The 24,661-nt window shown below is 32.7% G+C and overlaps 2 protein-coding genes and 1 long non-coding RNA gene across 4 annotated transcripts; 2 read left to right on the plus strand and 1 right to left on the minus strand.

Annotated features, from left to right (window-relative positions):
• Positions 1–7,329: 7,329 nt before the first annotated feature.
• On the minus strand, positions 7,330–8,792 carry LOC122581618. Of its 2 annotated transcripts, XR_006321022.1 has the most exons (5): positions 8,484–8,785; positions 8,292–8,330; positions 8,155–8,208; positions 7,698–7,994; positions 7,330–7,454 (listed from the first exon to the last, which is right to left on the minus strand). It is a non-coding gene; the product is annotated as an uncharacterized LOC122581618 (long non-coding RNA). The 2 variants fall into 2 exon arrangements; XR_006321021.1 differs by lacking the exon at positions 7,330–7,454 and having other exon boundaries at positions 7,538–7,994; positions 8,484–8,792.
• A 5,098-nt stretch (positions 8,793–13,890) lies between these two features.
• LOC122606803 (protein NLP4-like) lies at positions 13,891–17,381 on the plus strand. Its single transcript, XM_043779662.1, has 5 exons — positions 13,891–14,224; positions 14,837–15,321; positions 15,393–15,440; positions 15,916–16,635; positions 16,862–17,381. The coding sequence occupies exons 1-4, from the start codon at positions 14,098–14,100 to the stop codon at positions 16,162–16,164; spliced, it is 909 nt and encodes a 302-aa protein (XP_043635597.1). The 5' UTR covers positions 13,891–14,097; the 3' UTR covers positions 16,165–16,635; positions 16,862–17,381.
• Positions 17,382–23,440: 6,059 nt separating this feature from the next.
• On the plus strand, positions 23,441–23,995 carry LOC122594498. The gene has a single exon (XM_043766948.1). The coding sequence runs from the start codon at positions 23,441–23,443 to the stop codon at positions 23,993–23,995; it is 555 nt and encodes a 184-aa protein (XP_043622883.1).
• The last annotated feature ends 666 nt before the right edge of the window (positions 23,996–24,661 follow it).

The raw sequence follows: 24,661 nt of genomic DNA on the forward strand, positions 1-24,661 counted from the left end.
TATATAGATAACATTTGAAAAGGGTACCTTTTAAACAGAAATGATCACAGTGATTACTCGTATTATTTTACATTATAACAACAACTGACGAAATAATGATAATCAAATTTATCGTCTACATCATGACAATGTCAATATCAAAAACATGTGGTGCATTTGCTCGGCTCCCTACTAAAAAGTTGACATTGTACAAATTGAGGCAACGATCGCCAACGATAGAGCAGTACATAGGAGTTTATATATATATATATATATATATTAACGAAGCGTTCGTCAAGCACCGGCCCCTTAGCGTTTCTCCCACTGTTAGCCATATGGTAAACTTTACCATAAACCTCTGTCACGCCACACCAAGAAAGTGTTGGCGGCGGTGTTACCGCGTGACAAAGGTGTTTACCACACCCATATTCCATTCATTGCCAACACTTTAATATAACAAAGCATACAAAGTACATTGATTCGGCGTACCATAATAATCCAAAGTTACAAAAAACATCAATAAGTTGCATAGCCAGCAAATACGTTATTTGGCATATAAAATTCTAGACGATAAGTCGATAACACTAAGTCACCAACCAATCATCTATATCTATTTCTATAACATCTATAAGTTGCGGAGTTGCCTGTCATGCCGGTGTTGGAACCTCGTTAGTGTGATCGTCACTGATCATCTATCATTCATGATATTATAATTGACAATAACTGAAATCTCTATGTCTAGTAAATATATAATGGGCTTATTTACTCTTAGAGACGTAGTATAGGGTTTCCCATTAGGTGATTGTAACTAAGAGGACTAATGGTGCACACATTAAATGCCAAAAGAGTTTAAAGTATAGATACTCTCCTTATATATAGAGAGTCATTAACCCTAAGTTTAGGTTAATCCCTACCCACGTAATAATACCCTAATTTTCGTGTGTCTTTCCTCTCTAAATTTGTGCATTAAGTTACAGCCTTACAGGTTCCACAGGATGATCTAGGATAATTTATAACTCAAATCGAATCATGTTTATTCCAACAGCCAGCTCTAGTATAGTTGTATAGGAGAACTCTGTTTGAAAGGTTCAGGGAAAAACTAATGGCCAATACATTGGCCTAAGTTCACTCTGATAAGTTGCTTTTTTAATTGCCTGCTGGCTGCTTTTTGCAATCTTATTTAGAGAATCATATATAGTTGTTTCTTCATAATTGGCTTTAGCAATCCTTGCCTATGCTTTTGCCAGACACAAATTAAACTAAACATACGTGTATAGATATTACAATACACAAAAACAGATATACGAAATTATAAAAATTTAGCATATTAGCATATACATATTAACTTTCATAAAGTCACAAAACACATAGATGGTATAGAATAATATACGAAGATTATTAGCTAATAAGTTTTTGAAATTTCTGATAGAACCCTTACCTCAATATTCTTTTTCCTGTATAGAGAAAAGGTGGATTAGAAATTGTCATGCAAAAATCACATAAAACAATAATTCAGTGAATAACTGAATATACAAAAAGATCGCATTAATATAACTTAAAATATATCATAATCAGCCGTCTTTTCCCATTCCTACTAAGCTTTTATACCCCATATATATATATATATATATACGTACTAGCTTAAGCACCTGGGTAATAGCCGGATAATATTAAGATAACTTATTATATATAGTTATAGATATAGTGATGTAATTATTAAATATGAAAGCTTGACATAAAATATAAATAGAAAAGTTCAAAATTAAAATAAAAATATTGATAATAAATTCAAAATATGGGAAAGTTTTTGACATGGAAAGTATAATGTTTTTAAGATATAATAATTTATTTGAAAATGTTAAATACATCCCTAAAACTTTAATTAACGTTTATAAAAAACTAAATCTTTCATACCAAAAGCACATTCTAAATTTTATGTTAAGTGACTATTTTATGCACCTTATCTTAGTACCCGAATAATATTTAGACAACATATTGTAGTAATTGATATTGTGATAGATGTAAATGTTTAATATGAAAACTTGACAATATGGTTAAAATTACTGATAGTTTACCATTCTATTTAACAGTTAATGACCGTATTTCTTACACTTTAGTTTTTTTGTATTAATAAGTTAGCATGTATTAGTAATTTTTTTTTATTAATGTCTTGAATATGACATCAATTTAATAAATTGCGGTTTCTTTAGATTAATCTCTTTTTTTTTAGTTCTTAATAATTTAAAATTTTGTGTATACATATACCTCTATAGGGTTGTATTAACATACAAATGTGTGTAGTTTAACAAAGTGTAAGAGTCCTTGAGCTTTATCTCAATGGTGAATGACTATCCCCTTGCATGAGATTTTGTGTTCAAGCCTTGGGGACATAAGAATTAAGTCCCTTTATGAAGGCTTGGCTTGGGTATACCCAGGTTCAAGTTTGAGGGGGCAGGGTTTACCCTTATTTATCTCCGTGTCCTCAGGCGAATTAGTAGGGGTTTTGTCTCCCATCGGGTATTTGAAATATGCATTTCTACTTCGAGAAAGCTCTCTAGCGGACCCGGTTAAGACAACATATGCTAAAACTCTCGTTGTCGAATCGCGACACGAAGTTTTCAGGGAAATTCACCTTTCAAATAAGACAAAGTGCTACGGTATAACTATTGACCATTGGATGCAATAGAATAGGTTTTTAGAAGATCATGTATTTACTGCTATGAGTTTCTAAGGCTAAATTGTAAATTTAATAAATAATAATTGTAACCGTCGAAGTGCAACTGTGCAAGAATCACTCCAAAATTGTTTTTCAAAATTTGATTGTGGAATCTGGTAATTCACGGCATTTCAATGTAGACAATGCATATTTGTTACTGCATTATTTTATTAATGGAAATGATGCATTGCATTAACAAAAACATTTTGCATTTTAGTTTATAATGTATATAGATAATTAATAAATATGATATGATATAATGTTGGAGTAAAAAAGGCACTATAGTCGGCGGAAAGTAACAAACCTCTAGTTAGTTAATTAGTTACTTAGTTTTAGTTAATATATCTAAATATATGTTTATGACATCATAATTAATAATTTTAAAAATTAATTAAAGAATGTAGAGATTTTAGATGTGTCATCTAAGCTTTTTTTAGGCTAAATTTTAGGATTGGATTTTAGCTTTATATATAGAAGAGATATACATGCGAGTAAACAACTACCGCTGAAGAACGAACGAAATCAATGAAGAAAAATGCAAAAATTGCCTGATAAATACATGGTGCGTAGATTACAAATAATCACAAAAATGCCCTTACGCACAAATGAAGATGATTGAGCTAAATAATTGATTATGAGAAATCAGCAATTAAAAATTTACAGGGAAAGAAATGCGCAGAATCACGACCTGGTGATGGATCGGATTATTGATATGGAGATATAGATATGGAAGAGACAGTATCTAGAAATTTCAGTGTAAATGAGTATTGTAAGTTATGCTATATACTTGTGCATTGTACGTTGTACGTTGTACGTTGTGCATATATGCTTGTAAAAAGCATATAGGTTCTTAGAATATAGATAATTAGAGGAGGGGTTATTTGAGAACCCTAACTTAAGAACTCCTCTCAACCCTTATAAAAAAAAAGAAAATGATAATGACATATTACATGCTTAAAAACTTGTACATTATATATTAAAAACTGTCTTTTGATTTTTCTAACAGCAAGGTACAAATTTTAATGCACCCAATTAGTTTTTACTGACAGCCCTAAAAAACCCTAAAAATAAGAAAATGGATGAATTAGATTAAAAATAAAAAAATCCTCCCAAAACTAGAGGGGTATTTTTGTCACTCTTTTTTTCCTCTCTTACTTTATTAAATTAATAGAATTTTGTCTAATTCATTAAAAAAAATTTATCTCACAAACCGTAAATCGTTAGACGAAAAGAAAAGCACGAGTAGTCTTATAATTTCGTCCTTTTTTATTAGAGATGCAATTCGACATAGTTTTGACGACTTTTTAAGTTTCGTTTTTTTTTTCCATCACGTCCATCTTACACATGTGTAAGTTATTATTCTTTGATATCCTACACATGTGTAGAATGAACCTTTTAACGGTTTCCACTTGTCTTACACATGTGTAGGATGAATGAACATATATACACAACAATGAAGGTTAAGGGCGGAGCCCGTCAGTCCATGGCGGAGCCATAGCGGCTAAGGGCGGAGCCCGTTAGGTAGATCACCCATCACCGGTCACCCCCTATGACCTGTCACTCTCAATGACCTATCACCCCCACTAGCTTTGGTTTATGAATATTCTTAAGGACGAAGCCCGTTTCAAATCCTAATTTTTGCTCAACCTACATATGTGTAGGATGAACCTTTAGTGGTTTTTATTTATCCCTACACATGTGTAGGATGAACCTACACATGTGTAGCATGAACGTGATGGAAAAAAAAAGAAATTTAAAAAGTCTTCAAAAGTATATCGAATTGTATCTCTAATGAAAAATGATGAAATTTTAAGACTACCCATGCTTTTTTTTTCGGTCTAACGATGTACGGTTTGTGAGATAAAAGTTTTTTAATGAATTAGATATTTTTTAAAATTTAATTAGAAGATAGAGAAAGAGGGAGATGTACATGAATGAACATATGTAAACAACAATGAAGGTTAAGGGCGGAGCCCGTCAGTCCATGGCGGCTAAGGGCGGAGCCCGTTAGGTAGATCACCCATCACCGGTCACCCCCTATGACCTGTCACTCTCAATGACCTATCACCCCCACTAGCTTTGGTTTATGAATATCCTTAAGGACGAAGCCCATTTTGAATCCTAATTTTTGCTCAACCTACGCATGTGTATGATGAACCTTTAGTGGTTTTTATTTATCCCTACACATGTTGAACCTACACATGTGTAGCATGAACGTGATGGAAAAAAAAAATTAAAAAGTCTTCAAAAGTATGTCGAATTGCATCTCTAATGAAAAAGGACGAAATTTCAAGACTACCCATGCTTTTTTTTTCCGTCTAACGATGTACGGTTTGTGAGATAAAAGTTTTTTAATGAATTAGATATTTTTTAAAATTTAATTAGAAGATAGAGAAAGAGGGAGATGTAGACTTTTTCATAATGACAATCATGTCCTTCTTAATCTTGACGAATGAAGAACTAAAATTGGTTTTTGCATTCGTTATCTTTTAGTGGTTCTCAAAATAACTCATCTCTAGATAATTAATTATAAACAACTTAACATATTATTTGTGTTTTATCGTTTATTAAATTTCATATTTCATTCCCCCATAACAATCACAATCTTTACCCAATTATTCTGCCCCACCCAATACTAACATTAATGATTTTAACACCGCCAAGACCATGCAATTAATTAATACTCATAGGAGTATAACATTTGCCCATGCATGCATGCAATATATACTCATATTTATGAAAGATCATTGAATCGACCTGTTACAATTCGACATTAATGAAGATTCGTGGTTGCAACACATTGCATGTCCTAATTAATCTGCTTTTTTTTTTTTTTTTTTAGTTTGAACCTCGTGTTCGTGCTGCAATAATACATATATATTATTCACGTACGAATGCTTGTTTTGTTCATGTAACTATGTATTGGTTTTATGCATTTATAAATGTGTATGAATGATAAACTTTCTAAATTTATATAAACATCGGTTGAAGAATAGCATTTGTAGTCTTTTTCATGCTTTTGATCGAGCATATATCCATACGCAAGAAATAAGTCGTTAACTTGTAATTAATTTCTTTCAAATAAATAACGTTCTGAATTAAAACCAGGATTTTAAAAGAAATATGCATGGTTTACATATACCTATGTACAAACTACCTGTTAAAAGGAAGCTTTCCTTTTTAACAGGCTCAGCTCCCCCAAAACGCCGACCTCTCTAAACCACATATATATTACATAACGATCATAAGCAACGTACGGCCACATATACCTATGTACAAACTATCTGTAACTTGGTATTTTATTGTTCTGTTGATGATATATAGCCCTCAATGTTATGTTACAACAACACCAGCCAGTTCCCTTACCAAAGAAAAATGATCTTGAGATCGACTCCAGCCATCCGATTGGAAAGCACAAGATATTAGAAGCAAAACTAATGAAGGTTTTGGTTTACCGCATGATGATGTGACGAATTATCGTCCCCATCTACATGAAACACTTGTTGGCCGGTTCTTTTAGGCATTTGTTTTTCTAATCGATCTGGTGTCGTCCAATGTTGAAATAAATCAATGATTTTGTAGAAGTTTACATCAAATATTAAACGTAAGAAATATGCATGCAAAACTGAATGAAGTGTTGATTCATGACGAGTATTGAGTACTACTAATGAATATGGGACAGGAAAAAAGGGGGGATCGGATCGGATATGATATATATGAGGAGTGCAGTCGTCTATGGAAACACATGAATATAAGTATATGTGAGCTTTCTAAACAAAAAGATCAAGCTCAGAAATATACTAATTAATGATTGAGGGTCTAATTAATGTGTTAACTACTCGTATATTGAAACACATATGGAAGGAGAATAAGAAGATTGAAAGAATTTGTAATAAGATTTTCAGGGAATGGGAATATTGGATTTCTAATTAATTATTGCAGAGGGGTTGCAGAATTGTAAAGTGGGATGGAATCATATGTGTGTAACAACAAGATGGAACAAACAATGTTGTGTTTTGTTGAAAACATTGCTAATTAAACAAGAGTCATTTGTAATGTACCTTTGTTTTTGCCAAAAATAGAGGAATGGAAAGGTCTTTGTGGGCTGAGCTTGAATTACATAATGGGAGATATTAGTGTTACTTTAAAGTAGGATGAGAGTTCTTCTCGGGCTTCTTGTATCACATGCATGATTTCTTTGACTGCATGTGTTTCTGCAATTAAAGTAGTGGAGGACGAAATGAGTAGTTCAGGTATGCATTTTACTAGCTTGGACCAAGTGTTTAAAATAATTACGATCACACTAATAGAAACAGTGCTATTCTAATGCGCGTCATAAAGGGGTCAGATGACGCGCAAAAGCGCGTCAAGAAAGGACCAGTCATAAATTTTCATGACCCGCATTTGGACGTCATTCTTCTATGACGCTCGGTTTATGACCCTCGGTTTATGACTCTCTTTTCTGAAGTGCGTTTTTGCATGTCATAACTTAATTTTTATTATAAAAAATAATAATTTTTTTCAATTCCTAATTTTCTATTAAATGAGAATTAAAAACCTGATAATATAAAATTAAAAAACACAAATATCAAAATAACACATTTCATATATATATATATATATAAAATGTACACTTCAACTAAGATGTTTTTATTGCATAAACACATCAATGTACCCGGTAAATTCACGAATTTAGATACATGCTCAAGCCATTAGCTGAAATGTGTCAAAACCAAGATCTATTTAAACAGTTGATCACCTGTCAAAGTAACCCAATTCCATGTCAAAGATAACCTTGGAATTTAAGGTCTAATTAATCACTACATTTGCACAACTTTGACATTTAACTCTCAAAAGGGAATTAACATCAACACATTTTACAACAAAAAAAACTTACATTCAGTAATGATTCAAATACTAAATTCCGTGTTGGATTTGTTCATGAACTTTCAAAACTATATGATATAAGTTAGACAAAGTTATCCAGAGATCAAGTACCAACCTGAAATCATATCTACATGAACGTAACTTGAGTTATAGATCTCATACTTATTTACGCAACCGACATTAAGGCACTCTTCACATGATAACACCAGCAGCTAAATGTCCACACCATTGAGTTGGGGTGTAAGAGGTTTTATCAAATTTCTATCAGCATTGCCAAATCTCATAGGTGATGATTATATCAAGAGATACCGGTAACAATAGGCCGAGCTAAGAAATCGTAGACATCGGATTGTTCGGAATCATCATAGAACACTTTATCAAAGCTGAATATATACTGTTCATCCTTTTCATCCTGTTGAATATACAAAATGAAATCTACTAAACGTCAATACGTACAGAAGCGAGTTGTATAGATATAGAAATAGATATAGCTACAGATATATGGATATAGATATAAATATAATATAGAATATAGATACAGATACACATATATATAAGAAAAAGAAAAATACATTTTTCAAATTCTGAATTCTATTAAGCAGTTTCGCCCTTGATTCACTTATTTCCTGTAAACAAATTTCAACAGCTCTTCAATTTTCATATTAAAAAAAAATATATTATATAAAAACTAAAATAAAAAAAAACATACCGCAATCTTTGAATTAATTGGAGTCACATTTTCTTTCTTCTGCCAAAAACAAAATAAAATTTATAAATAAATTAAAAAAGAAAGAAACAAAGAAAAGAAGTTGTATATTGAATTCAGTAAAGTATAAAAAGAATAAAGATAAAACCCTAGTTATTATATAAATTATGTATGTAAAGCAGATCTATTACTTACAACAGAAAGGGGAGGAGAATCGGTGTTAGCAGATTAATTGTGCCTTTTTGAATTCTTCGGCTAGTGACGGCGGAGGAGGAGAAGGAAATTAAGGGTTTTTTGGTAATGGTTTGAGGGAGTGAAATTTAGGGTCAGATGGGGGAAATTAAGGGTTTTTTGATGGGGAGATTGGATTAGGATAAGGGGATTGGAGATGAATGGAGGTAGGAAGGATAGAATGGTTTTGGGGGAAAGGGTTTAATGTTTGGTGAAAGTGATTTGAATATTTTGGGTTGCTGCTTAAGAAAGTGTCACTGTACTCCGTGTTAGAACATTTTTTTATGACACTTCTGAAAACGCGTCATCCCCAACGTTAAATTTACTTGTAATGACCTTTATTTTATGACTTCTCATTTTGCGCGTCATCTATTAGCGTGGGTCATAAAAAGCGGGTCAAGGATAGCCCTGTTTCTAGTAGCGAGCATTATGCGAGCTTGCAACGAATTGAACATTCACAAGTATCACAGCACAAAAGGGTAAATATCCAGGAACCCCTTAATCTTGTAAAAAAAATTTTCGATCCTGCAACGCTATATGCCGGTGAGACCCCAGAAATTTTGGCTGTTTGAATATACTTTTACAGAGATTCGAATCTGAGTGACGTTCCCACTAAGTCGCCTTTTAGAGAGCAAGTGACAACCCAGATAGTTACAACACAGCTCCAAAATGATTAATGGTAACCCATTCCGTTTCAGACCATTTCTTAATTGGGCTAATTGATTGAAAAATATTTCAACTTGTCATGAAATCCTGTTTTAGGATCAAACTTTTAAAATGTCTATTGTGAGGATTAAAACCGGTAAAAAGTTCTATAAAGGGTCCGTGTTCAAGTACCCAGTTATCTTTAATTTTTAAAGTCATTTTCCTTTTTATTAATGTTTTCGTGGCTATTCCATGTCATATAATTATAAAAAATCATTTTCCATGTCATATATTTGACTTTGAGTTTATTGGGTTGACCAAATTTGGTTGTAACTGGCCGATCATCTCTTTCCTCAATCACATCCATTTTTTTCTACTTTTCTTCTCCATCAAACACACATCTAACACTAATTCCAAATCCTTAAAAAACTCATACCTTCACTGGCGGCCATCTCCACCACCACATAAGAGCAGCCGCCGTCACTCTTTTCTTTCTCTCTCACAGTTGTCACTTCCCATTATATATAGATGTGTTTATCTGTGTGTACGTGTATATATATATATATATATATATATATATAGATCAACCACTGCACTACAATCAAATTTGGATCTTGTGAAATGGTTTTGTCTCAAAATTGGATCTAATGAAATGGGGGGCGACGCGGTGGTGGCTTTCACATGGTGCGGCGCCGACAGTGCGACGTGAGGGTAGCGGCAGGTGGCGTCGGGTGTTGTTGGTGGTTATATGCCCTTTGTTGCGTAGATGACGATTGGAAGTTACTTTTGTAGCGTTTTGCGGTGTATCTCATTTTTCTGGCGATGGGGGCAGCGATGGGGTGACCAAAAACAAAAAGGAGAAGGGGGGGGGGGGGGGGGGGCACTACAAAAAAAATCATTTATTCACACTTCCTCTAACGAAGTGTGAAGAAATTTCTTAATTTATTCACGCTTAAAAAATCATTTATTCACACTTAATTCATCACTTATATAGGTGGAAAGAAAAAATTCACACTTCCTCTAACGAAGTGTGAAGAAATTTGGTGGTACAAATTATTCCTTACACTTCTAAGTGTGAACAATTGATATAGTTGTACACACTTGGAAGTGTGATTTTTTTTTTCTCACATATATAAGTGTGAAAATTTTATGATTTTTCAAATTTCTTCACACTTTTAAATATGGATACTTTTTAAACATTTTTAAGTGTAAACAAATTAAGAAATTTCTTCACACTTCTTTAAAGTAAGTGTGAATAAATAATATTTTTGTTGTAGTGGGGGAAGGAGAGATAGATGAATGTTGCAGTATATTATATGTTATAGTATATCTATTTTATTATTATATAAATCAAATAAATATAGTTTAAGGAATCTATTTGTACACATAAGTGCCAAGTAAGCAATAACCTGCTCCACATCATCTGTTAGCCGGTAAAGATCCATAATAGGTGTTTTTACCTGTTTTAATACCCTTGATAGACATTTTAAAAGTTTGGTCCTAAAACAGGATTTTGTGACAAGTTAAAGTACTTTTCAATCAATTAGCCCTTTTATTATTATTTCTCCAAATTCTAAATACATCTTAATATATGAACATAGTGTTGAATGAATATATTGATTTGAGTTTGTTAGTGGCCATTATGACCAAATGAGAATTTGGTAACTATGATATGAAATGGCCATATGATGACAAAAGAGATTTTAGCAAAATGATAGATAGTTGAGATTGATGATTTTAAAAGATTGAATTTTGTTAATTGAGACTTGTAATCGAGCCAACTCAAATAGAATGAGTTTGGGAGAATAGGAATGCTAGTGAATTGATAGTGTGGCTAAGTGAGTTAGCCAAGTTTGTGAATAAAGTCTTATATGCATATTGTGTTGATTTGTTAGGTTAAAAGCTTTGCACTTGTTGTGGCAATTTTGATTGTTGTTAGTCGCGGAGGAGGTGAGTAAATTTGCATACTCTTATATGTATGTTGGGTCGATTACTATATGATGGTGGATTCCGTGTGTGGTAATCGATTCGGCATTAGGGCCTAATTTTGAAGCCGGAGCCTAAGAACCCCATAGTTGAGTTGAGATGAGGCCTAAGAACCTTTTTGATTATTGTTTAGCGTATGTGGATCCATGTATGTGTTTGTTAACGCAAAAGTGAGTATGCAAGTGATGGTATGACGTTACCATTGGCTACATGCGATAGTCTTTTGTGTTTTTGCCCTCCTTCGTATATATATATATATTTGTATGCAAGTTTATTCACTAAGCATTCGCTTACTTTTTTAGTTGTTTACCCTTTTTATACGTGGTTCCGGAAGAAGGAACTAGTGTTTAGTTGATTGAAGTATTGGACTTGAAGTTGTTAGTAGGTTGAAGGTATTATGACCATTTGCGGAAGATGGTATTTTGGTAGAAACCTAATCGTCCCACCTCGTTCATGGCTCTTGATACATTTGTTTTGTTGGTAAAGTGTGTTTGGTCCCTTTTATGCAAATTCAAAGTATGTATGGTCTTATGGTTATAATCATATTTTCTTGACTCAAAAAGTGTCAAAATGGGTAAATGACCCATTTGGGTGTGTATGTGAAAGTTGGTTCAAATAGATGTTATAACTATGATGTAATTGTGTCAAATTTATGTTTGAACTCAGTCATGTTGTGATATGAAGCTTGGATTTGAGTTTGGAAAAGTTACAAGTTGAGTCAAGTGTCAAAATGAGTCATTTTGTTGTTCAGCCCCTGATATGTGGCACGTACAGAAAAGATATGTGGCACATTTTAGGTTTTGTTCAGATTGGGTCATTTGTGTGACACATACACTATGGATGTGACACATGAAAAGCTGAAAGTCAGAATGTGCGGCACATGCAGTTTTGCATGTGGCACATATTTGCTTTTGTTCTGATTTTAACTCAAAAATGTGGCACATGCATATAAGCATGTGGCACACCTGGGTAAAAAAAAATCTTAGTTTTTCTTTATCTAAGTCGTGTCGTTTCATTATGAATTGGTTATTGGTGGATTCATGTGGTTTTGCAATATAAATTTTACACTTTTTGTTTAATCAATTTAGTTATAATTGTAAATTTTTAGTGCATAATAATTTCAGAAAAATAATGAATGTTTAATGAATAATCATAGTCCACGTAGGCAAATAAGTATCAACTTGGCAAGCGGTGACGAATTTTAAAATTCAAATCAAAAATTAAAGAGTAAATTACTGAAATGATACCTATGGTTTGGTCGAAATTACTATTTTCATACATGTTAGATTTAAATTACGTCCATCATACCAATGGTTTACAATTTCGCACTCGAAAGGTACCTCAAGTTGACGACCGTTAGTTGTATCGTTAAGTAGCTAATGTGCTTTGCACGTGAGACATGAAACATGTAATATTATACAAACCACAGGTACCATCCGTGTAAATCACACTTATTATTTATCAATATATTTATTTTTATAATAAATTGAATGTTTTTTAAATAAAACTATCATCATTCTAAAATTATTTTATTTATTTAAAAACTATTGTTGGTTTACAAATTTTATTATAAATTTATAAAAACAATTTAATATTATATATATATTTTTTAAAAATTTGTATTAAAGTTCTAAGATTATTATTTTTAAAAATATTAATAATTTATTATTATCACTAATGGGTTGATAGCTCATTAATAATGCTTTTGTTCTTGTGTTATTTCACCAAGGTTCGAGTTCCACGTCTTACATTTAATTACTAGCCAAAACATTAATTAATTATTATTATGCAAAAAATTTATAAAAATTGAATTGATGGTTTAATAAAAATCATTTTCAGTTGATTTACTTTTTTTAGTATTATATTAAAATATTCTTACATGAATTTTTCTTTTTATCTTTCTTAAACTTTCAATGAGATTTTAATAAAAATAAAATAAAATAAACTATCAATTGTAACTAACTATATAATATATTAATTATATTTTTATACAATAGAAATAATATATAATTTATAAATTTGAAATACTTATAAATTATTTTAAAATAGTAAATATTTTTATAAATTAATTTTTTTGATAAATAATAATTGTACATTACACATATGGTACCTGTGGTTTGTATAATATTACACGTTTCATACCTCACGTGCAAGGCATGTTAGTTACTTAACGATACAACTAACGATTGTTAGCGTGGGGTTATCTTCTGAGTGCAAAATTGTAAACCATGAGTATGATGGGCGTAATTAAAATCTAACAGGTATGAAACTAGTAATTTTGACCAAACCACATGTACCATTTCAGTAATTTACTCAAAATTAAATAACAATTTCTCGTTAATAATACTTTGACAAATATCTTTTTTTTATGTGTGTGTTAAGATCAGGTTTTTAAGTTTGTTTTTGTTTTTTTTTTTTTTTTTATCAATAATTAACTTCCATTTCTAAACTTCGTTTTTAAAAATTGATACATCTTGCACTTTTAGTCCCTCTAGTGTATAGAGAAAAAGACATTAATGCCCTTACTTATATGGTACGTGCGTACCACGATTACAATTTTTGCCAACGTTTAGAAAAACAGTGGTATATTTTATTTAAGAGATTGAAAATATGGAAAAAGTATCAACGAAAAAAAAATAAAAGGTAAATAACTCCCATAGTCTCATTTTAAGGATTTTGAATCTCAATAAGATTAAGATGTATCAAAAAAGTAATATTGATGAAAAAGTAAAAAAGAAAACTAGACCTCTATATGTGAAGTGATATATTGATGAAAAATGGTGGCATGAATATCGTCTCTCATAAATTATCACGCCACATACCCTTCTGATAAACTCATAAAAGAAACAATACAATTCGAAAGGGATTTAGGTTTTACAGAATAGAAAAAATTAAAGTTTTAGGTTTCTTGAAAAAGGGCGACGACGGAGGTACGATTCGGTGGAAAATGGACGACGATCAACTGTCGAGGTTTCTTGGAAACTTTGAGACCAAAGTTTATTTTGAGGAAAACAAAGAATCGTTTCCCGGAAGACGTGTTTTTTGGTCCCAAAACCTACAACAGAATTCCAACGGTGAGGCAAATTCACAGTTCTTGCATCACATCATCATATTATTAATTTGTTGTAGTCCATAAATAGGCTATATGCATTTAAATTGTAATTTTATGCTTCAGTATCAATTTGGGCATCTTCAGTTTTTTTTGGACAAATCTGGATCCGTGCATCCATGTATGAATAAGTGTTTCTTTGGGATGCAAATTATTTTACTGTATTACTTTGTATTAGTTTGGACCAGCCGAGTTGAGAAGGCTTTGGATGATTGGAATTTATTACTTTGTAATTGTTATTAGTCGTTATTTGTCTTAATGTAGTGTCTAGTTGCCGAGTTTCAGGAAGTAGCCTACCAGGTGTAATAGGCTTAGATTAGCATGCGTGGTGCAAGTCGTCTTAGCAATCAGCTAAGCCGCCTGAACTTTCAGTTTTTACTGGTTTATTTATAAAGCTAACCAGGGTAGATTACCTTTTACCCAAATTCGTGCGAGTGTGTTGATTTTTATGTGTGTGTATATGTTCGTCAATTCTTAATAGAGACCTTTTTTCTAAAAAAATTCCTTAATGTATGTATTTATCTATTTCATTCTGTATGTATACAGTAAGTTGAACATGCATATTTTCTTTTGACAGAGATCCACGGCAAGGTTAAATCTGCATTTTCTAGTATTGATGTCCCCCGTTTGAAGGGGCTAATCCAGTTTTGGGCACCCCTTGCAACCACCGAGGGAAGACACTTACTTTCAACTTCTGACCAACCTTTTGTTCTTGAGGATCTTGACCCTCGTCTTTGCAAATACAGGTTACATTCTGTCAGGTATCAATATAGTATTGATGATCATAATGATAATACTTCCATCATATCAAATGGCTTCGTGGCCACTGCATTCCATAACCGTTTTCCAGAGGTACTTCTCGATTTAAGGCAGATGATTAGCATAGAAGACGGGAGGAGTACCAAAGATCCATTGGTTTATTCTGCCCTTAATTGTGATTTAACCTCTTCTATATTATTCCCTATTTTCTATCATAGCTCTTCTTGTGTTGGTGTTGTTGAGTGTTGTATGAAGGTGACTGGTCTTCTTATAATTTTCAATCAGTTGAAATCTGCACTAGAGGTATCTGCGCCTGCCTTCTACATACTAATACTTTTTTTCTTTATATATCTTTATCAATATGCATTGTGCAGAGAGTCGGTCTGACTACGTATCCTATACAAGAAGGCCTGCCAGACATGGTAAATACATGTTTGATTCTTTGTTGTGTTTATTAAAGTGGTTGCCGTATGCAGTTATATCATTTGTTGACCTTTTGTCATCTTTTTAAGGGAAAAGTATCTGGATGTGTATGTAACTTGTGACCAACTACTATTGTATGAAAGAAACTTTAGTCGGGTTCATTGTATGTAAGTAACATGTTAAAACTGAATAAATCGTGTAAACAAGCTGATGTGGAGGTCTCTCATTGGGCCATGTATCAGATGCCTGCCTGGTGCTGCCACGTTGATTTCTTACACGATTCGTTCAGTTTTAGCATGTTACTTACATACAATGAACCCAACTAAAGGTTCTTTCACACAATAGTAACTGGTCACAAGTTACATACACACCCAAATACTTTGCCCTCTTTTTAAACTACAACTACTAGCCTATTAAAAATCCGTACTTAATTTTGTATGTGATTATTTACTTTAAGTATCATGCATGCAACAGACTATGGATAGTTTCAAACGTGTCCGGGATGAAATTGAAGATGCACTAAAGTTTGTTTGCGAATCACATCACTTGGCTCTTGGTCAAGTATGGATCCCCTATTATGATGACTATGTGTCCTTCACATCTTCTTCTACCCTCATCATACGAAGCCAATGTTTGCACTCAGGCTGTCTGGTTATTGCTGTATTGACTCAGATGATGATCCTATTAAGGATTATTATGATACCTCTAGTATTCTTCCTTTGAAATTGGAGGAGGGGCTTCCTGGGAAGACACTTGCTACTCATCAACCACACTTCTGCAGAAATCTTTGTATGCCAAGGAGGGTCAGCGGCTTTTTGGGGATATACTCGGGCAGTGCTAAATGCAGTTGCCTTGCAATATGCCTGAGGAGTGTTCACACTGCAGATCTTGATTACGCCTTTGAATTCTTCTGGCCGCGAAGTCGAAACTACTTAATTGTGTTGGAGTCTCTGTTGTCAAAACTGAAGATGTGTCTGCCGAGTTTTAAGTTTCCTTCTGGTGCAGAAGTTGGTGAAGAGTTATGCATTTTGGATGTTGAGAATTCTACAAGAAACAGAAGCGGATCTTTCAAGATTTTCAAAGGGGGCAGATTGTCAAAAACACTTGGAGCCTCCAAAGAAACAAAATCGGTGGCTGATGAGGCCAGACAACAATATGAAAGCACCTTGGTTGAATCTGAAAGGGACGCTAATGGTAATCACAGTCTTCTGTTTTCAACTTACACTTGCTGTATGATCCAAATGTGGATGGGCGTTTAGGGATTCATTTTTGGGTACCATAACTATATGTCCGTGTAACAAAAGCTTCTGTTGCTACACTTTTACGTACCAAACGCTTCTATTGTGTCTGCATTTATTTTGCTTCTATACTTTCTCTGCATTAGAATGCGATACATAACGTTACTTTCTTGACATTTCAGATCAGTGGCTGAGAGCAAAGCATGTGAAGAGAGAGTTATATGACGTGTACGACGGTGAGGGTGAAGCTGACATTGACCCATTTTGGGAGGACGATGATGATATGCTCATGGAAACATATTATAGGAATGAATGCACCCTAATCTATCTCCGAAGCTCATATACACTTGCAAATGTTAAGAAGATTATTGAGGAGGATTTTAAATTGGATCCTGGCACTTATGTGTTGGGTTACTTGTTTGAGAAGGGGACCTGGGTTAAGCTAGATACAGATGAAAGATTGTCAAAATGGAAAAAACACTCTAGAAGTGCCCAGAAGAGTTGTTTTACAGTCTCCGTGGTGCCATTAGACACTTGCGGATGCTCAGGTCAACAGGCTCAGTTACTATCTTCAGTGTTCTGTTCAGGTGAAGAATGTTTTATATTACCCAAAGTTAGCGACTAAACCCTTGGCTTGTAACTCTTGGAAATTGTTAGATGTTGATTGCTCGTTTGATCTAAGTTCTGAATGGTTTTGGATTAGGGTGTTAATGTTGGTTTCGGTATATTCTTAGAAAAATTATCTTTCTTGCAAATATTTTAAATTTATAATTATGCTATGTTTAAAATTATAGCTGAAATAGTTGGATCATGTGAATGTGAAATTGTGAATGCTCCCGGATGAGGAAGATATACCGAGCTATAGCTTAACTTGACCTTAAAACTAGGAGTTGATTAAGCAAGCGAGGTTGAATGTTCCGGTTATCCCTTGTAAACTAAAAACTTGAATTTTGTTCAAATGGAGATGGAAGTTTTGAAAAATGCAAAAAAGATTCTAGAAATGCCAAAAAAAAACAAGGAATGCTAAGATCAGCACACTCAGCAAGTATCTTTAATGTCCTCTTCATGCTGAGATCTAAGCTGTTAGGAATGGATTAAGGTGTTGACTGTTGGTTTCAGTAAATTATCCAAAAATTGTTTTCCCGTGCAATTTTGTCAAACCTTATAATTATCATTATGGGATTGTTGATTCTGATTTAGCCTGCTATGCTATGATCGGGAATTATGCAGAGGCGGATCCACCATAGTGACCTACCTTAGTTTCAAAAAAGTTTTAGAGGTTATGTGTTAATTTTTTCAAGGACCTACCTAAAAATTTGATCAGGACCTACCTAAACATCGGGGATAACATTCAGGTCTTTTGGTGAGAAAAGAAAGAAAAAAATTCCGGCAACTACATCGGACTGAAAAAGAAAATAACGAAGGAAGAAGATGAAGTACGTACATATTAATGCTTAGAGACACGTGACACTACAAAGTACAGATCACTATTTTTTATTCTACCTATCGAAAGACAGCTATTGTCCACTTTAATCTTTTAATCAACTTATGTTGTACATATTCATAAGCAAAGTGTACAACTCTGAATGATGGTTTTTTATACGCCCCCATATCCCAGCCAGCCTTTTTTAGTATCTAGATCACTACCACTTTTTGCAGCGATTCTCGCTGTAAAAAGTGAAAAAAATGCGGGCCCCCATGTCTATAATGGTAAATATGACAGAATAAAAGCAGGCCCTCTCTCTAGGTCACTGTAAAAAGTCTGGTCGAGTTACCAGACGCTTTTTTATACGACTACTAATAAATACAATAAATAATACTATGTTACATATTTATCAATGTGGCTTTTATACCATATATATAAGTCTGTCAAAACATCTTTATATATAATAAAGAATGATTGTTTTATAAATTATTTTTAAAAATAATTATGATACAAAATATTTTAAAATGTTTTTATTTTATTTATGATGTCATATTTAGTTAATAATCTTTTTAAAATTATTATATTATATTATATAAATAAAAAAGAATTGTGATAACATAAGACTTTTAAAAATTATGTACTCTCATGCATCTTTTTAATTAATTATAACATCATCATATTAATTTTAAAATATCCTTCTTTTTATAAATATATCTCATTAATATAAATTTTTATTAAATGTTCACACTATTATGTAAGTTTTTAATAACCTTAATTTTTCGTTATAATAGGCAAAAAACTATAATGTCTTTTTGGATAGGTTTTACTTTTTTGTTTTTATCATCCGTATATGTTTCAACATGTGTCCACAGCTGCACATGTTCTGTTTCCCTTTAGTTTCGTTATCTACATAATAACTTATCATAATCTTTCAATTTATTTAACGTTGTTATTATACATTTTAACATGATAAAATTTTTTAAAACTACACGGATATAATTCAGTTAATTTGCAAAGCGTTTATAAGTTAACGTGATTAGCTAGTGAATATGTAAGTTTGTATTGAACCAAATTTATTTCAAAACATATAAGAGTTCGATGCTTTTGAGAGTGTAATTTATATCTCATAAGGCCTCTAAACTTCACAAAATAAATTCTCTCAAAATATGAATTTGTATTGAGCCCCAATTTATTTCAAAAGATATATAAAATTCGGTATTTTGAGAAGCCCTAATATATATTACGAGTATCTTACGGGCCTTTAAAAGTTATAATGTATTTTGTATTAATAAGTCAAGAGTTAGAGTTTAATTCTAAGTCTTATAAGAAAATTGAATTTATATATAATTAAAAAAGCTAATTTAACAAAGTAAATAAATTAAAAGTACACGTATCGATCAAGAATTACGTCACGTATCGTTTCAAAAATATTTCACTCATGTTTTAGTTTATTGGTAGATATGTTCATTAATAACATATCAAATTAAAGATAACCTTATTATATATAACAAAGTTTTATATTTAATCCAATACATTTTAGTATCTTACATAACCAATAGCTAGACTTTTAACCTTATTACATGTAACAAGGATACATGTGTCAACAACTTTTTTGTAACATAAGGGTTTAGAAATTCATGTTTTTTAACTAGCCAAATTTTTTGTAGTGGGTGTTTGATATCGACCCGACCCAAACCGACCAATTAACATACTTATTATTTTTTTTTTAAACGAGCCAATAATCAGGACCTACCTTGTTTAAAATCCTGAATACGCCACTGGAATTATGGCTGAAGTAGATATACATGATGTGAATGTGAAATTGTGAATGTTCCCGAACAGGCAAAGTATACCAAGGTTGACCTCAACGCTAGAAGCGATATCGAATGTTCTGGTTATCCTTTTTAAACTAGAAATTTGAAACTTGTCCTTCACCTCGAGGATATATTAACATGTCACAACTAACATAGCAAGGACCAATTTCATCATATAAGACTTTAGGTCGGTCGTAGTAAGGTGAGTAAGAGTTCTTTCTAATGTTCTTCCTTGAGAAGCTAATGCTAGGAGCCCTCCCAGTCCCATCCATTTCTTCCCATTTAAGTGTTTCGACGGGTATGTGTGGGCCAACTTTTGTACTGTTGCTAATTAAAAAAAAATTAAATTACTTGATATGATGATATCTTAAATAGAATAAAACTTTTTAAGAGTTGAAGAAGAGGTTTATTGCTAGAGGCAGTTTTTAGGAGAGAGAAATTTATGTGGCTATGAGAAAGATGTGAGGAAGATATTCTTAAGGGTGTGTTTGATAGGATAGAATTGAAAGGGTGTAAATGGAATGAGAATCACTTCTTTTGGTTGGTTACATAAGAGAATGGAATGAAAGGGTGGACTGTAGAAGGGGAATCAATTCCATTCTCATGATTCCTGCTAAAATGGTGAAGAATGGAATCAAGTTTCCTTTTTTATTTTCCTCATGGATTTAACTATTAATTTTATTTATTTATATCATGATATTATAATTAATTTTTGTTAAAGTTTTCTTTTTTCATATTAATTTGTTTATATTTTATATTCTTTTTATGTTTATATTCTGTTGTTACCAAACAATGTAATATATTCTCTTTCAAAAAACTAATTCTATTTCCTATCATTTCCTTTCTTTATTATATTTTCATTCTCTATGATTCCCTCCTACCAAACGACCCCTTGATAAGAGAGGCCTTACGACGTTCCACTCATCCTAGTTTGGTTTGACTTTTAAGTTACTAGCTAACTATTTATTTGAAGGATTAGTATTCTCTAAGGTTGTAACAACTTTACAGGTAAAGCTGGAATGATCTTAACCATTAAATTAAAATTTAAGGTCAAGATTCAAACTTGATATTTGAATTTTAACCATTCATTTCAATTTAAGGGCTAAAATTTATCCTACTTCATCTCTCTAAAGTTATTTCAATTTTAAAGAATCTCTATTCTTATTCTAAGGTCAAACTAACTATATATTATAGTGAAATGTTCGTTTGAAAACTAAATTTTCTGTGAGAACTAGAAAACTGGTCAAAACACACTGTGATCTGAATTTAACACAACGTGTTTTAATTGTGTTTTTATAAAACACAATGTGTTTTTATTGTGTAATCTAAAATACGTTGTATTAAGTTTAAATCACAATGTGTTTTTGATAGCGTTGTAAATCAGAAAATTGTTCAAACGCACTGTGATATGAACTTAACACAATGTGTTTTTGAAAAACATATTAAAAACACATTATGTTAAATTCATATCATAGTGTGTTTGACAGTTTTATAGTTTTCATTAAAATTTTAGTTTTCAAATGATCAAAACCCATATATTATAATTCCATCTTAATCAGATCGACAGTAACACTTTTGAGTAATAAATATATGGGTTATCATTTACTTACAAAACTTTTATCATTTTTTTGGATTTAATATCTCAAAATGTAAGATTTTATGAACAAATTTACAATTTGTGTAACAACCTTCAATAGTGTTCATTGTAGGCGTGTAATTTCTTTTATTGTACACTTTGTCTAATAAAACAGTTGGACGCTTATGTATAGCCAGTTAGTGCCACACAGTGTCACGCGAAACATTTACGCCACATACTCGCATATAGTATACATACAATACAACTAGATGGATACCCGTACGATATAGCGGTGGTATACTGTGGCGGTGGGCGGAAGTGACAACAGTTAATGGTAGTAATTGCTATATCATCTTTAACAAAACTGCGGGTTACAAAAGAGAAAGAGTGGTTGGAGCGTGCCTGATTTTAGGATGGAGAGGGTATTATGGGAATAAAAAATGTCTAAGGGAAAATAAGGTACTTCAAAAACAGAAATAATTAATAGGGGAGAATTTGCTTTATTAGGTAGTATAGATATAGATTAACATTAAAAAAAATGGGGGTTGATTCTTACACGAATAATATTGATGGATACAAGGAAATTTAATTTGAATAGACTATTGTATCCCTAACTCCGTAAGTTATGTTTAGCTCGGATATTTTTACCCTTTCAACTTTGTCCTCCAATTCTCCAAACAAAAACCAAGTATCCAAAATCCTTTACGGCTCATCATCTACCAATTGCGTTAGTCAATCCTCCTATTCATGTATATATATAAATCTCTTTATGTGTATATAAATACAAAACAATAATCAAACATTTTTCTTTATATATAGATTTTTGATGACACTTCACTCGCTTCCTCTTCGTCTTCTCGGGGCTGTACAAAAGCTTCAATTTTCTTCTAGTTCGTTCACCAGTACGACACCCAGCTGTTGATCATGCCGTTCTCGTTTTCCGAATTTGGATAAACATGTCCTTTTCTTTTCAAATCTATTCTATGTATATGTGTATCCATATATAACTATAGTTGAAGCCAAAGGTTTTTGAATTTCAGTTATTCAATTTTTTTAAAAATCAAGATTATATGGTATGTATATAAATGAATACATGACTGACTTTATCAACAAATTTTGACTTTTCGTTAACTAGAATACTAAAATTGATTATAAAAAAAGTTATTTTGTGTAAAATGATAATCAAGATAAAATGTCAATATATTGAAAGGTTTTTATTTATTCGCAGAAATTTGGAGAAAAAGTTTGATGATTATGGTGCCATTGCTTTAATCACAACAATCGAAAAAGATGTTAAAATAAAAACCAACTGAGAAAGGGATGAACACACTAACGCATGCGGATGTTAAGTTTCTATGGATCATGAACTTTGGAGTCAAACATGTAAAGGTGAAAATTTATTGGGTAAACACAGGATAAGGGTATAATAGTCTATTCATATTAGACTTCCTTGTAAGTATCAAAAGCAACCGTGAAAGAATCACCTGCCTTAAAAAATAGTCAAATACAAGGAGTGTTTGGCCTAGCTTATTTATGAGAACTTATTACTTTTTTTGGCTTATATTTTACAAAATAAGCCATTTAGGTGTTTGGCCTAACTTATTATATATAAGCATTTGGGCTTATATAAGCTAGTTTCGATAAGCTTCTCCAATTATGGTTTTCTAATACAAGCCATTGAAATTGTTAATAAGTTAGGTAAGCTAATCCAAACACTATTAAAAGAGCTTGTAAGGTAATCTATAATATATAACTAAAAGATGGGGTTGGGGGTACATTTGGCACCCCTAATCCACCTCTTTGAGTCTAATCCTCTTTCCTTATGAATCCTCTAATTCTTTAATATTAATCTAAATTAATTTACACTTTTTTGGTTTTCCATCACCAATTTACACTTTAACCCCAATCACCATTACTACTCGGTCCGGTAAATGCCACCCGAATGATGGAGGTAATAAGTATCAACACCCAACAAAATTCTAGTGCTACTAATGTTCCTATGCAGGTTGATAGTGAGGATGAAGATGAACAAGTTGATGAAGAGATTGTAGTGGAGCCGAACCAAGCCGTGAAATCATCGGCCGTTCCATCTACATCTACTACACCGTTTGCTACACCGGTAGCTAAACCGGCGGTTGTTGAGCCTCAAGTAAAGCCGTACAAGCCTAAAGTCCCTTTCCCTCAAAGACTGAAGAAGGATAAGCTCAAGGAACAATACGGTAAGTTTGTAGACATGAGTAAATCGGTTTATATTAATGTGTCTTTGGTTGATTTGCTTTCAGGAATGCCGAACTATGCCAAGTTTATCAAGGATCTTATAACGGACAAGAGGAAGCTAGAGGAAGCTAAGGCTACTTTCCTAAATGCGGAGTGTTCGGCAATTGTGCAAAATCAAATCCCTCCTAAGCTTGAAGATCCAGGGAGTTTTCTGATTACTTGTTCTCTTGATGCTAAGCTTACTTGTGATGCTTTGGCCGATATTGGTGCAAGCATTAATTAGCCTTTTTCAGTTTATAGGCGATTGTCTTTAGCGGCTTTAAAGCCAACTCGGATGAGCATTAGGCTCGCCGATCATTCATTTCAGTATCCCATGGGGATTGCTGAAAATTTGTGTGTTAAAGTAGGCCGTATTGTCTTTTTGGCCGATTTTGTTATCCTTGAGATGGAAGAGGACGCCAAGGTGCCTCTTATCTTAGGCCGACCTTTCTTGTATACGACTGATGCTATCATTCGTGTTAAGGATAAAGTTATTTCGTTGGGTATAGGAAATGATAGGATTTCGTTTTCAATTGATAAAGCTTTGCAACATCCTTATTCTACTAATGATTCATGTTTCAGGATTGATGTGATTGACGAGGATGAAGCTTTGGAAACGGAATTGATGAATTTTTTGGACACGGATGAAGGAGAAGCTTTGCTTGCTTGTAGTATAGAGGAGCAAGTGATGGTTGCGGATATGGTGAAAGAGATCATGGAATTAAACACAAATGAGTCACCACCGGAGGATCAGACGTTTGAGGAGATTGAAAGGGATGGTTTGAAGATTGAAACTTCGGTGGAAAATCCACCAACCGATTTGGAGCTCAAGCCACTTCCCGAGCACTTGGAATATGCATTCCTCGAAGGTAAGTCACTTCTTCCCGTTGTCATATCATCATTACTTTCG

The sequence above is a fragment of the Erigeron canadensis genome, chromosome 1, assembly GCF_010389155.1.
Source record: "Erigeron canadensis isolate Cc75 chromosome 1, C_canadensis_v1, whole genome shotgun sequence".
Lineage (NCBI taxonomy): Eukaryota > Viridiplantae > Streptophyta > Magnoliopsida > Asterales > Asteraceae > Erigeron > Erigeron canadensis.

Excerpts from the sequence above, each read along its gene's own strand:
- LOC122594498 (XM_043766948.1), top strand. The coding sequence starts at position 23,441 with ATGGAGGTAATAAGTATCAACACCCAACAAAATTCTAGTGCTACTAAT.
- LOC122606803 (XM_043779662.1), top strand. The coding sequence starts at position 14,098 with ATGGACGACGATCAACTGTCGAGGTTTCTTGGAAACTTTGAGACCAAA. Across the intron at positions 14,225-14,836 it reads CCTACAACAGAATTCCAACG|AGATCCACGGCAAGGTTAAA; the intron begins GTGAGGCAAATT and ends TTCTTTTGACAG. Across the intron at positions 15,322-15,392 it reads AGTTGAAATCTGCACTAGAG|AGAGTCGGTCTGACTACGTA; the intron begins GTATCTGCGCCT and ends TGCATTGTGCAG.